General features: G+C 56.5%; 1 protein-coding gene across 2 annotated transcripts; it reads right to left on the reverse strand.

Annotated features, from left to right (window-relative positions):
• Nucleotides 1–33: 33 nt before the first annotated feature.
• PRR7 (proline rich 7, synaptic) lies at nt 34–9867 on the reverse strand. Of its 2 annotated transcripts, none has more exons than XM_042945569.1 (3): nt 9384–9867; nt 781–1433; nt 34–592 (listed from the first exon to the last, which is right to left on the reverse strand). In XM_042945569.1, the coding sequence occupies exons 2-3, from the start codon at nt 1190–1192 to the stop codon at nt 195–197; spliced, it is 810 nt and encodes a 269-aa protein (XP_042801503.1). In that variant the 5' UTR covers nt 1193–1433; nt 9384–9867; the 3' UTR covers nt 34–194. The 2 variants fall into 2 exon arrangements, with proteins under 2 accessions (XP_042801503.1, XP_042801512.1); XM_042945578.1 differs by lacking the exon at nt 9384–9867 and adding an exon at nt 7929–8940.
• Between the last annotated feature and the right edge of the window lie 3402 nt (nt 9868–13269).

Genomic DNA, 13269 nt, shown 5'->3' on the forward strand with positions numbered 1-13269 from the left:
TTGGGCGCAAGCAGTGGGTGCCCCCTCCGCTTGTACCAAACCGGATCACACACCTTTATTATCCTCAAAATGTAACAAACGGGGTAAGAAATCCCTCCCTCCCCACCCCTCCCCGCAGTCCAAGGGAAGCGTTTAAAAAGCCCCGCAGTCAGGCCACGAGTTCGCGGGTGAGGCCCGGAACGCCGGACGCCCCTCTATACGGCTGTAGTCCTCCCGAACAAGGGGATGGAGACCGGCAGGCGCCAAGCTCCGTGCTCCAGCGGCTCGCGGCTGCTGAGTTCCGAGTCGGTCCAGCTGGGGAAGACCCGGCGGCCACGGTCCGCCTGCAGACAGAGCGCAGGGCAGGGGGCCGCAGGCCGCGGAGCGCTGGGCAGGTGCAGCGCTGACGTGTAGCCCCGGTCCAGGAAGAGCGGCTTGTAGCTGGGCGGCGGCTGCTCCTGTTTCTCCGAGCTGTCGCGGCGGCTCAGAAAGGGTGTGACGATCTTGCGGTAGAGGCCGCGCGTGTCCGTGAGCACCTCACTGTAGGGCGGCGGCGGCTCGGCCATCAGCACCGCCTCTTCATAGCACGGTGGCTTGGACATGTCCGATTCCGCTGCGGAGTGGGAAATGTTCCGAGGGTGAGGCCACCCGTCCCTGGCCTCCGGCCAGCTGCCAACCCCAGGCTCAGCCCGCTACCTCCTAGATTCTCTGGGAGGCTGTCCCATGGAAGGCTCCCTGTTAGTAGTGATCCCGCCCACCTCTCTGTGGCCCTCGTTGCCCACGGCAGAGGTCTGGGCTTACCTTGACGCGGATAACTCCAAGGCCGCGGCGGCACTGAGAGGTGCGGGGGCGGCGGATGAGGAAGCGCGTGGTGGTGTGCGTGCGGGTGTGCGTGTGGCTGCGCCGGCCCGTGGTGCAGCAGCGGGTGGACGTGCACGTGCTGATGCGCGTGCGCCGGCGCCTCGAGGCGGCCGCGCTGCGGTGGTGGTGGCGGCGCTAGGCCTGGGGGGCTTCCGGCCAGGCTGCCCTCGAGCTCGAGGGGCTCCAGCTCGAGGGCGCGGAGGTTCTGCTCACGTAGTCGTTCCTCCTGGCGCCGTTTGAGGCGGCGGCGCAGGAAGCTGCAGAAGCAGCAGAGTAGGACGATGAGACCCCAGATGAGCCAGAAACCGGCGAAGCACGTGAGGAACGTGTAGGTGCCCTGGGACATAACCATGGCGGCGGCGGGGCGGCGGGTCCTCGGCTGCTTCACTGGACACTGGGTTCCTCTACGTGGCCCCGGGCCCGCGCCACGCTCCCAGGCGCCGCCAGCGTCACTCGGGGACCTGCGGCCGGGGGCTGCTCGCGGCGGGGCTCAAGTCGTGCGCGCGCCGGCGGGGGGCAAGAGCAGCGGCGCCCGCTCCTTCCCATGGCGCCGGTGGGAGCGCGGGTGGGCCTCACCCGGGGCCGCGCGGGACCTGTAGAACAGACACAGGGCGAGGTGAAGGCGCGTTGCAGCCCCGACGACTTCCCTGCCTGCGCCCGTGCCCTGCGCAGTTCTGGGGAAGCCTCCTCTGCGGGAACCCCAGCACTCCCCCCGGGGCGGTGACGTCACCATGGGGATGACGTCATACCTCGAGGTTTCCCCGGTAGGGCTTTCCCGGATCTGAGACCCGGCCGCCGCCGCAGCTGAGCCGAGGGGACTCCAGGCAGGCCAGCAGAGGGCGCGCGAAGGCCAGTCTCAGCCTCTGTACTCAAGGGAGGTTCGCTACCCCACGGGGTACCCCAGCTCGGAAAGGGTTTCAGAGGCCCGTGGACAGACCCTCAGGGCGCTGAAGAGGAGTTTCTGCGCGGTTGCTTTGCGGCGGGGAAAGGGTGGCCCACCTCCTATAGCCCCACAAGCAGCCCACCGACGCCCAGCTTTAGCCCTAGGCATCCGCCGCTCTAGGCCTTGTACCCGCTCCTACCCATGGCCGCGCAAAGCATGGAACATCTAGGTCCGCACTGCGGGCCTCCTGGTCGTCGCCGCTCTTGTAGAAGAGGCTCAGGAGGGGTCGTTCCGGCTGTTACTGCGTGCCACTGGCCTGCTTTTGTCTGCACGTCCGGGCGTGGGCTGTTCCCTTTTTTCCTTTCCTCTAGGCGCCTCCGCCTGTCAGATCCCAGCTCTGTTTCCCCAGCCTCCTACCAATTCGCAGCCTCATTGGCCCTACCCTCCTAGCACCAGTAGGCCTTATCAATTCCTTTACGTTTCTGCAGAGGGTAGGAAAAGTAGCTCGTTTGCACGTGTATCACCTGGCCCATGGGCGCCTCTAGTTCTGCCTCCTTCTTCCTCTCTACAGCCAGGGTTTAGAGAGGAACCTTGCATCCTGAGGTATGTAGGATGGAGCCCTGACTGTGGAGTGACGGGTAGCAGGCGATTGTTCACCACCCCCGCAGAACAGAAGGGTGCCCTTCTTGAATGCCTTATACCCAGGGTTTTCACATATAACCCTTTAGGGTAACTGCAGTTATTCCTATTTTGCAGACGGAGGGGATGGGGAGGTGGCAATTAGCTGTGTAGAGGGCAGATGGCAGTGCCTTAATTTGAACCCAAGCCTGGCCACAAAACCCTAGCCAGGGGTGGGAGAGTGCTGCTGCTTGAGCTACTTTGTGGGCCCCTCTTCCAGGAGCCCCATGGACAGCCCCCCATCCTCAACATATCCAAGGCACACACACACATTTAGCTCTGGGGGCCGTGGTGGGCCTGAGCTCCAAGCAGGAGGTCCACATCAAGCTGTCTCAGACTGTTCTGGCAGCAAGCTGGGGGGAAGCCAGGCCATGGGCCACCCCACACTTCTCCCAGATGGATCCTGTCTGATTCTCTGGCTGCCTTATGCCATGTGCCACTTGGTCCCCGTGCCAGTCCCTTTCTCCTGGGCCTGTGTTCCAGAACAGACAATGGCAAGAACAATAGCTCCACCCGCCCCCTCCACAACCCTGCCATGAGGCTGCCATGGCGACGCAGCCCAGATAAAAACACGATGCTGCCAGTCACTGGGAGTTAATTAAATCTGTTGTTCTCCTTTTCCTGAGCCCACAGGAATTTTCAGGAATGCTCTGAGGAAGCTGGCACTAACTAGGGGGCCCCTTGGCCTGCAGAGCAGGAATAGCTCCAGATCAGAAAAGGTACTTCTGGGACTGGAGGTGAAGGAGTTTAGCTGAATTAGAAATAGAAATACCTGCCAAGGACTGTCTACTGCATGTCAGGCCTTGTTCTAGGCCCTTTCCATTTGGAATCTCACATGATATGTAATACCTCCTTCTCAGTGGGGGCCCATTTGATAGATGAGGAAACAGGGCCAGAGAAATGATTTGCCCCAGGTCACACAGCTGATAAGGGGAGGAGTAAGGATTTAGCCTGAGTCTGAATCGAGAGTCAGTCAAAATACTTTCCATTACAAGACCACTGAGACATAAATGAAGAGCCCAGTGCATGTGAGCACTTGGCACATGAAGACTTGGCAGCCATGGGGACACTGAGCTGACTGGCCAGCTTGTAGCCAAAACATACCTTTCTGTTCCTTCGCACCAAAGCCCTGGGGCTTCTGGCCACCATGCCTCAGCTCAAGAGTAGGAAAACGCTATAGAGTAGAGAAATGGGATGGCAGCTCCAAGGTTAACAAGGAACAAAGAACAGAGACTCTGCCCTGAGGGGCCCAGCTCAGCTGACTGGGCATTAAGGTGGACAGAGGCAGGCCACAACCAAGACTCTCTGGGTGCCAATGTGGCCCCTCAGCAAGGAGGCAGGAATCACTGCCATATTTTATGGATTAGGCCGCTCTCTGTCATGCTGGTTCCAGTGCCCAGTTTGAGTGGGCATGGGTTTGATGCTAAACACTCCCTCTTAGGCTACTACTTCACTCAGTGGTACTCTGGCAGGCCCAGAGGGCATGGGTCCTGCCAGAGGCCTCCCTCCGGCCTGTGTCTGGCCCACAGGGAGTTGCTTAGTACATTTCATCTAATCCACAGTAGGTGCTCAACACATAAATGTCAAGAGACCTTTCCAGATGCTCTTCCTGACAGACCAGGCTTCTCCAATCTTCCTCAAAGAGCTGTCCCTTTACCCCTTCGTACTTCTGTGTAGGCTCCTGCCTGTGTCTGGGGAGCCCTTCAGTGCAGATCCTGCCTGCCACCTCTTACTCACAGTCACGCACCCTCTCCATCCCCTCCAGACTCTCCAGAGCAAATACCGCACTTATCCAACTCCAGCTGTGTGCTAGGGGTTGTGCCTACCCCCTTAAGTCTGCCATTTTATGATTTGTTTCTTCTTTCTCCTTTCTTACCTTCTTGCAGGTTATTTGAACATTTTTTTTTAGGATTCCATCTTGATTTATTTACAGTGTTTGTGAGTGTATTGTTTTGTATGTTTTCTTAGGCCACACGCTCACTGGGGTACAGCAGGGGGACACAAACAAGACCCCAGGGGGTGAATTTCTTAACCTCTGTAATGCCAGTTTCCCCATCAGTGATCATGGTGAAAACTGAGCTAGTCCATGCAAAGGGTTTGGAGATGCCCAACACACATTAGTGCTGATGATGGCAGCTTCAGAGCTGGAGATGCAGAGATGTGCATGTCCTTTAGGTGCTCCCTGCCTGAGGGCTGGATGTCACAAATCATTCTCAGTCATCCTACAAACTAGGTTAGCATTCCTCCCATTTGACAGATGAGAGCACTTGGCTCAAAGAAATCAAATGATACCCAAGGTCACACAGATTTCTTATTCTAGTGCCTGGTGCACTGCTGTGGGCATCTACCACATTGCTCCTCTGCATGAAGAACCCCAGTAATCTTAGACCCTTAAAATCTACTAGATCTTTTATCTCAGTAAAGGGCCCACCATTTGCTCCAGCCACTAAATCCTGTTTTTACCCTCAGTGCACTGTGCCTTCATCTGTCTACTTCCTTTGGTCCCCCTGCCACTACCTTCGCCAGGCCCCCATTATCTCTCACCTGGGCCCCTGTCACCATGCTTGCCACCGCCCTCTGTACTTCCATGCTATGCTCCTGTTCAGCCTACCCACTTTCCACATTGTTGTTTCCCCCAGGCCCTTTCCTGCCTGAATCCTCTGGCAACTCCCACCCCTTCAGGAAGCAGCCTAGCTCTTTAAGACAGTGTAGATGCGTGCCTCTTAAACTTGAATCAGCGTCAGAGCTATGGGGAGGGCTTGTTAAAACAGAGTGCTGGGCTCTGCTCCCAGTGTTTGCTTCAGTAGGTCTGGGGTTGGACCCGAGAGTTTGCATTTCTAACAAATTCCCAGCAGATGCTGATGATGTGGTCCAGAGAGCACACTTGGAGAACTGACCTAGATCATGGCCTCTGGGATGAACTCCTGCCAAGGCATCTTCAGCCTCACCTCTCAGTGCCCTTCCCTCTGCAACCAGCCTGTGTTTCCATCCTGCACTGCTAAGTCGTGCTTTCTTTCCCCGAAGTTCTTGCCCCCACACTTACTACTCAGCTTCATGGCCTCACTGTCACTTTGCTGGACAAGTGAGCTCTAGGTGGCCTTACTCCCCAGGGTTGGAAAAATCCAGGGATGTCAAAGTGTGCTGCGGTTGCCTGTGTGCGACTCCAGAGGTTGCATCTGTCTTGTAACTGGCACACAGCAGCTCCAAAACCACTTGGTAGGAGTGACTGGAAATGCCTAGTTCCCTGTTTGGTCTTATAGCCACAGGACAGGAAACACTTCAAGAATGGATCTAGGGGCACCTGGATGACCAGTCGGTTGAGTGTCTGACCCCCGATTTTGGTTGAGGTCATGACCTCACCATCATGAGATCAAGCCCCATGTCAGGCTCTACACTGGGCATGGAGCCTGCTCCAGCTCCTCTCTCTCCCTTTCCCTCTGGCCCCACCCCCCACCAAATAAATAAATAAATAAATAAATAAATAAATAAATAAATAAATAAAATCTTAAAAAAAAAGAGCTGGGTCTGCATCCAATTCACTCCTGGGAAATGTCAGCCATTCGCCAAAAAGTCAGTGAGAGAGAAGCCATCACCCAGCTCTCGACCTTCGCAGGGTGGTTTACAAGTGAGATGAGGACCCATCATCCATGTGAATAAAAGAAAATGGAGGCATATGCGAGGGGCTCTGGAATGGACAGAGGGAATCCCAGATGGCAGGGTTTTTGGGTCATAAGGTACTCAGAGCCACCAGTCAAGCGAAGGGACAAAGACTCAGACCAGGGGACAGCAGTGGGAGAATGTGGTGTGTAGAGTGAGGATGGCTAACCTGTCCTGCATATCCAGCACATGCCAGTCCCATTGCTGGCCTCTTCACATTCATTACCTCACACCCAGGAGGTGGCTGCTGCCATCCCCATTCTACAGACAAGGAGTTGGGCCAGCTCAGGCCCACATAGCCAGGGGGTCGTGAAGTCCAGGTGACTGCAAGGCCCACTGTCCTGGCAGGAAGGCAGGCACTGGTAACAATTTTACACTCCTCCCACACCAAGACAGACAAACTGAGGCCAGAGAGAGGATTGCCTCCATAGTCGGCCAGGCGTAGAGCTTACCAGAGCCTCATTTCCAGTTAGGCCAAGGTACTACAGGTACTAGAGGTGCTACAGGTAGCACCTCTGTGACCCAACCCTGGCACTGGGCCAGGAACCCAGGGCTTGGAAACTGTGAACAGGACAACAGACCGGGGTCACAGACAGCTGTGGGCAGAGGGGCCCTGCGTGGCTCAGTGTCTACTGTACTCCCATCTCTCCCTCCAAGGGAGTTGGCCACACCTCAGGGGCTGGGGTGGGGGGGGAGGGGGGAGACGAAGATGCCCTCTTCAGAGAGTCAGCCTGGCATAACACACAGAGCACTAAAGAGAGAGCTAGGGTTCAGATTAGGCTGTGTGGCTCCATCCCAGCTGTTCCCATGTCTGAGCTGGAGTTTCTTTGCCTGTAAGACAGGGATGATGAGACCTGCCTAGGATTGCCAACGGTGGAGCAAAACTGATGAAGGAAGTGAAAACACTTCAAGACTGGTGTACACAGCTGCATGTGACAAACCAAAAGCCAACACTTCGCAGCCTCAAGAGGCTCAAATATGGAAACCAGCCCATGGCACTATATCTACACAAACCTGGAAGTGGTCCAGCAGAAACTACCATCGCTTTACCATGGACAGAAGTCATGGCCTCGTGACTCTCAGGCTGGACACAGTTCATGGGCATGTTTTGTTGGCCCACAATCAATTCTTAAAAATATCCTGATTAGTTGCCAAATTTAAAACCCAGGAGATTTTACATAAAAGTCTGGATTCTTGGTTCATCTTAAAAATTATCTGGTCATTCCAAGTCCACATTCTCACATGGTGACATAGACTGCAGCTGGGCAGCTCCCCGGCCCACCTCACTCATTCCATTGCTCCTTGGGTCCTAGAGGCCCAAGGGTTTCCACCAGCTTAACTAGAAATGAGCACCCACAGTAGCCAGCAGTACATGGATGGGCCCATCTCTGCTGAATTCTACCACAGCTAGGGCTGCAAGCTGATCAGGCCACAGAGCCCAAAAACCAAGAATTAGGGCATTGGGGGGTTCTCAGGTAACTGAGGTAGCCCTCACTCCTTAGTTTCACCCAGAGAGAGAAAATGGAGGAAGGGAGCCAGCCCAGCAGCAGCACAGTCCTATAGAACATCTGGGTGAGCAAGAATCTGGCTGATTTTGGTGGAAGAAGGAAAAGTGTACTAAGGCTTGAAAGACATAGGGAATTTCCTCACTGGAAGAATATGAAAGGAAGTTAAGAATGCTCCTCTAGAAGGCCCTACAGTTCTTTTCCGCAATAGATGGTGTGTGGCAGGCAGAGAGCTGCTGTGCCAGGAGAGAAACCTTCACTGAAAACTGAGTTCCACCACTTATTGGTTGTGTGACCTTGGGGAGATCACGTTACCTCCCTGAACCTTGGAGTCTTCATCTTTAAAATGGGGATCATAAACTTACCTGCACAATTGTAAAGATTAGGAGATAATGAATGCAGAACACTCAACACACAGCAGGAACAGAATGAAAGGAGCCTGTGAATAATTCCAAGGGCACTCTTGCCTGCAGCATCAAGACTGAGGACTGAGTTCGGGCACCACCCGTCTAAGGACATCTTAGGCCAAGGCCTCAAATGCCTGGGGTAACAGTCACCTCTGGTGCCCCAGGACACTTCCCTGGATGGGAAAGGAAACCCAATGGTGGTTGTGGTCACTGGGCTGTTGAGTCCAAGGTCTGTGATTGGAGGCTGGCATCTGCTGAGTCAGGTCTGGGAGAGCTGGCAGGAGGACCATTTCTCTACCCAGCACCCTGCCGCTGTCGGCTGGGGGAGGTTGGGAGAGGAGCCAGAGGTCATTTCCTCTGACTCAGAGGCCATTCTCCTCCCAGAGGAGCTCCCCTGGAGGACAGCGCATCTCCATGTGGCGCTGGCCTGCCTGCTGGCCAACCTGCATGCCACCCAGCACAGTCTGGGCTTTGTGCTCAGACAAGAAAGGGACACTTGTGATCCAGACAATGGGCTGGGGCGCTCCCATTTGGCCTGAGCTTCAGCTTCCCTGGGTCAGCAATGTCCTTTTCCTCTGCTTCTACCCACTCTGCTCCCACCACTCCCTGGAGAATGGTGGCTTGGAACGTGGAGCAGAAACCCATCACCGGCCCTAGCCGCGGTTTGGCATATGCCCTGGCCATGAGGAGGAGGGACGTAAGCTTCTTTCTTCTCCCCTGGTAAGGAACATCGCCTCTGTGGCACCCAACTCGGGTCAGACCATTTTGCTGGCGAGTGGTGGTAGTGGTGGTGGGGGTGTCGGAACACAGACGCCGGACGGACGCAGCCATCAAGCCTCCTCCTCCCGCGGCAGGCCCAGGGGCTGGGCCGCCCCCACATTTGCAGCCACCCCAAGAGCCCTGCTGCGACGACTGCAGCCACGTGGGAGCTAGCTCGTGCCCACGGGGCCGCTCACCCCCCCACCCCCATCTTCGAGGAGCTGTGGAGGCAGGCACACCCAGACGGGTGAAGTTATTACCCCCACCGCTCGAGGGCGAGTCCCTGCACCCCCACTCCCCCTGCGCCCCTGGGCTGCGGCCCCGCGTGGGGTGGGGGAGGGGCGGGAGGGGGCGTCGCCGCCCCGCAGCCGCGTTGCCTGGGAGCGCAACCCCGTTGCTGTGGCAACCGTTTCCAAGCGAACCGGTGGCGGCTCGCGCCCGGCTTTGGCTCCCTCGCTCACTGGCGCCCTCCCTCTCCCTCCCTCCCTTCCTCCCTCCGGAGTAGGCTGGGGGAGGGGCTGGCCGGGGCGGGGGTCCGAGGCCGCGACCCGGGGCCAAAGCTCGGAGCTGCCCGCGGGGAGGGGCTCAGCCCGGGACCATCTTCTGCCCGCGCTCCGGGCCCGCCCGGCCCGCCGCCGCCGCCGCGGTACTCACGGGCCCAGACATCCTCCTCGAGCTCGTCCTCCTGGCTCGGGGCGAGTGGTGCCGGCCCCGCGGACAGAGCCCCCGGCCTGGGGGAGGCGGCGACGGCGGCCCCGGGTAGCTGACTGTGGCAGCGAAGGCGGCTGCGAGCGCTGGGCTCGAGCCTCGGGGCGCGCACGGGCGCGTACACGGCGCGTACCAGCCCGGCGTGCGCGCGCGCGCGGCAGCCGGCAGGGGGCCCCCACCCCCAGCCTTTCGCCAGCGAGGAGGCTGTCCCGGGAGCCGAAGGCGGAGGACCTGGCAACCACCTGCCGCGCGGAGATTCAGGCGCGGAGACTCACACGCGGGGCGCTGGGTTCACCCTGCACAGGGAATGCACGCGCCACTCCGCACCGCTCCTGGCAACAGGCTGTCCGGAACGGGCGCACGCAGGCAGACCGGGTGTACACAATCGGCGGAGCACACAGGATGCTCAGTCAAGCAGCTGACACACACATACAGCTCAACCCGGAAAGCACACACAAGTCCAGGCACCGGCCACATCCTGAAATGCACAGTACACATGTAGCGGGCAAGAGTTGGAGCAGGCAGGTTACCCCAATGTTGTTCCAGCTCACCAAGGCATGGCCCCTCCCAACTCATGGCCCCTCCCAGTGTGTCTTCAGTGAGCATACATCACCACTTCTACTAAGAAGTGGTACGGGGAGGAGACCCAGTGCTGGATCCATAGCCTTGGGCTTCGTGGACCCTGCTCATACCCAAGGTACAGAGGTGAGCACTAGTGAGAGTCACCTCAGTGTCCGGCACCACACTGACAGCATAGAGCCTGCTTGGAATTCTCTCCCGTTCTCTCTGCCCCTCCCCTGCGCGCGCGCGCTCTCTCTCTCTCTCTCTCAAAAACAATTAAACTTAAAAAAAAACAAAAAACAAAACCCTCCACCACCATACCAGCTGGGACATTTTGGTTTGCAAGTGACAGAATCCCAAAACAAACAGGCTTGGACGCAGAAGTGTTTGACTCATGTAACTGAGAAGTCCAGAGGTAGATTTTAGCTACGATCACAATTGGTTCCAGGTGTCCCAACAATGGTATCACACATGTATCTATTCTCTCCACTCTTTCTTCCATTCGCATCATTCTTGAAAATTCCCATGTGGTGGCAAGGATGACCTCCCTGCCCCAGCTCTAGGTTTATATCCTGCCACCCAACCCCAGAAAATAGAACCTCAATTCTTTCCCAATAATTGTAGCCAGCCCCCCAAAAGACTCTTTTTGGATTCATTTTGGCTTAGTATCCTTCAGTGAACCAATCCAGTTGGAGGGATATGTGTTCAGCCACCCAGTATCCATTTCCTTTTCTTTGGTTACAAGGCACCCTGTTTCATCAGGGCGGGGGGGACTCATTGCACCCCCTGGGTGCCATCATACTGGGCTTGTGAACCCAAGTGCCCTGCTCCCCCAGTGAACAGTGGGCAGATTTCCAGCTGGGCCATTTGGGCTCCTTGGGTTTGCAGTCAGGCTCAGTGATGCAGACACAAACATGGCTGTAGCCATCTTGCTTCTGGGGGTCATATCCTGATGAGAATGGGGACTGTGACTAAGACCCTGGAGGTGCCCCAGTTCTGGTTCTTCCTATCACACCCCTCCATAACCTTTTTAACACTCTAAGTTAGTTGGAGAACAGTTCTGTCGCTTGCAACCAAAGATCTCTAACAGCTGGGTCCCACACTCTAGGTGTATGTGTACACAGGGGGTGTAAACCCAGCCCCATCTAAACCACATGGACTGAGACAGGAGGCTCCCCAAAGTAAACATGGGGTGCCTTTGTACATGCTAAGCAGACACCCTGACAAAACCAGTTAAAATCTTTCAGGGATTCCCCTGCCTTCTAGATGAGGCATCTTTTACATGGCTTTCAAAGCCCAGTGTAGTGCTTTGGCTCCAGTTGCTCCCTTCTTTCACTTATCACACACTCATCACTCACCCCACCGCACCCACCCCAAGCCATGCTAAACCACTAGAGGCCCTAGACCATCCATCTGGCTCCTCCACCCAGGTATATCTGGCTCCGAATCCTGGAGGGTACTAACTCTGACATTTTTGTGGCCAAAGGGGCGTTGACCCCCAGCTCCTCAGCAGTCCCAGCCCCACCAGCTCTAGAATCATCCCTGCCACAGTGCTGATCACACTAGGTCTTAGCTGTTCCCATTTCTATCTCCTTACCAGAGAGAGCTCCAAACTGGCGGGGGCCTTGTCTACATCTGGGTCGCCAATTCCCACCATAGAGCTGGGTGGTTAGGTGACCTTAAGAAAGGCTTGTTGGGAAGTGAATTCTGGGAGTTTTCACTGCTAAGGAACTCACTGTGGTAAGAGCTTTGATGAGGTGAACTGTAGCCAACAAGTTCCCTGGGTGCCTACCAGGGAAGGGGGATTGTGGGAGGTCCCTGGTGGGAGGTTGTGACCTACCTACAGGCAGAGTGCTCCAGGGACCTACTGGTCCACCTGGCACGCACTCACCCTTGCACACCTGCTCAGGGTGGGCTTTGTCTTCTGCACAGACACCGAACTGCCCTCCCACCAAAACAGAGCAAATGTACCTTAGGCCCCAACCTTACACCTTATGGGTAGGATCCAGCTTCATTTTCAGCTGGCTTCCTCACCATTCTGCAGCAGCCATTAACCAGCTGGAAGACCTTGGGCAAGGCCCTCTCCAGTTTCCCTCAAGAAGCAGCAGCACTCATCCCACCTACTACCAAGAGCTGAGCCACCACCAGAGGCCCCTTCTGCTTAATCAGCACTTAGAGCCTTCTGGCTGCCCTGGAGATAGCTATTAGCCTGGCACCCAGCACCCACTCTCCTAGGAGGCAAGAGTCCTGCCAGTGACCCAGGGGCTCAAAGAGGGGACTGGCCACTTTTATGGATTCTCATAGCTGCCCTATGAGGTGATGGGTATCACACCCATTTTTCTAGACAAGAGAAGGGCCTATGCAAAGCTAGCTTGAAAAGTGGCCTGATGAGACTTGAACCCAGAACTGTCCAATTGCAAAGCTCATGTGGCCCCTGTGGCACTAGTACCTAGCCTAGAACAAACCCTTACTGTGGTTACAGAGCATCCTTGGGGGGCTGGGGGCATTGTGTATGGACTATGGTGCAGCAACAGGTTTATGAAGTCTGGGACAGACTTGTCAACAGACTCTCATCCTTGTCTTTGCATAGATGGGATGCTATGGAATGTTCCCCCAATCCCTCTGTGCCCAGGTGAATAAGTCTCCTTTAAAGCCTGGCTCAAATATTTTCAGAGAACCCTCCCTGATGCCCTCATGGCTGATCCCTACTGACCTCTGCCACAGCCTAACTCCCAGCATCACCACTGTCTCACCTCTACCCAGCCACATTTCCTGCTCCTAGGGCAGAGAGATGGCTCTAACATACCAGCCCTAGGCCGAGCACGAAACAGGTGTCCAGGTAAGACAGTGGGTAGATGTTTCTAACAGCAGATTCCGCCTTGCTCCCCAGGCTGCTCCAAGCCCACAACTGGTGGCCAGATCACCTTGGCCTTGGAAGGGACCCTACCAGCTGAGCCTGCCTCTCTAGTACAGGTAGCGCCAGACTCACACCCTAGTGGGAACCCAAGGCTTCTTCCCTTAGGCTTCATCCCATCTAGGAAATTGAGAACCCACTGGGTATGCCCAAAGGCCACCAAGGCCTGGCTGCCTGGAGAGGCTACTCCAAGATCAGGTGGGGGTGGGGGGAGTGTGAGGGGGAGGGTTCAGAGCCTTGTTGGAAGGGCAGCCCCCACCAGGCCCACCTCTGATCCCTTCCCACTTCCAGCAGGGCAAGGGAAGCAGGAAGACCCCTGGAACACCAGGAGCAAGAAAGGCAGGCAGGGCAGCTGGC

This window comes from Panthera leo, chromosome A1 (genome assembly GCF_018350215.1).
Source record: "Panthera leo isolate Ple1 chromosome A1, P.leo_Ple1_pat1.1, whole genome shotgun sequence".
NCBI classification, from domain to species: Eukaryota; Metazoa; Chordata; class Mammalia; order Carnivora; family Felidae; genus Panthera; species Panthera leo.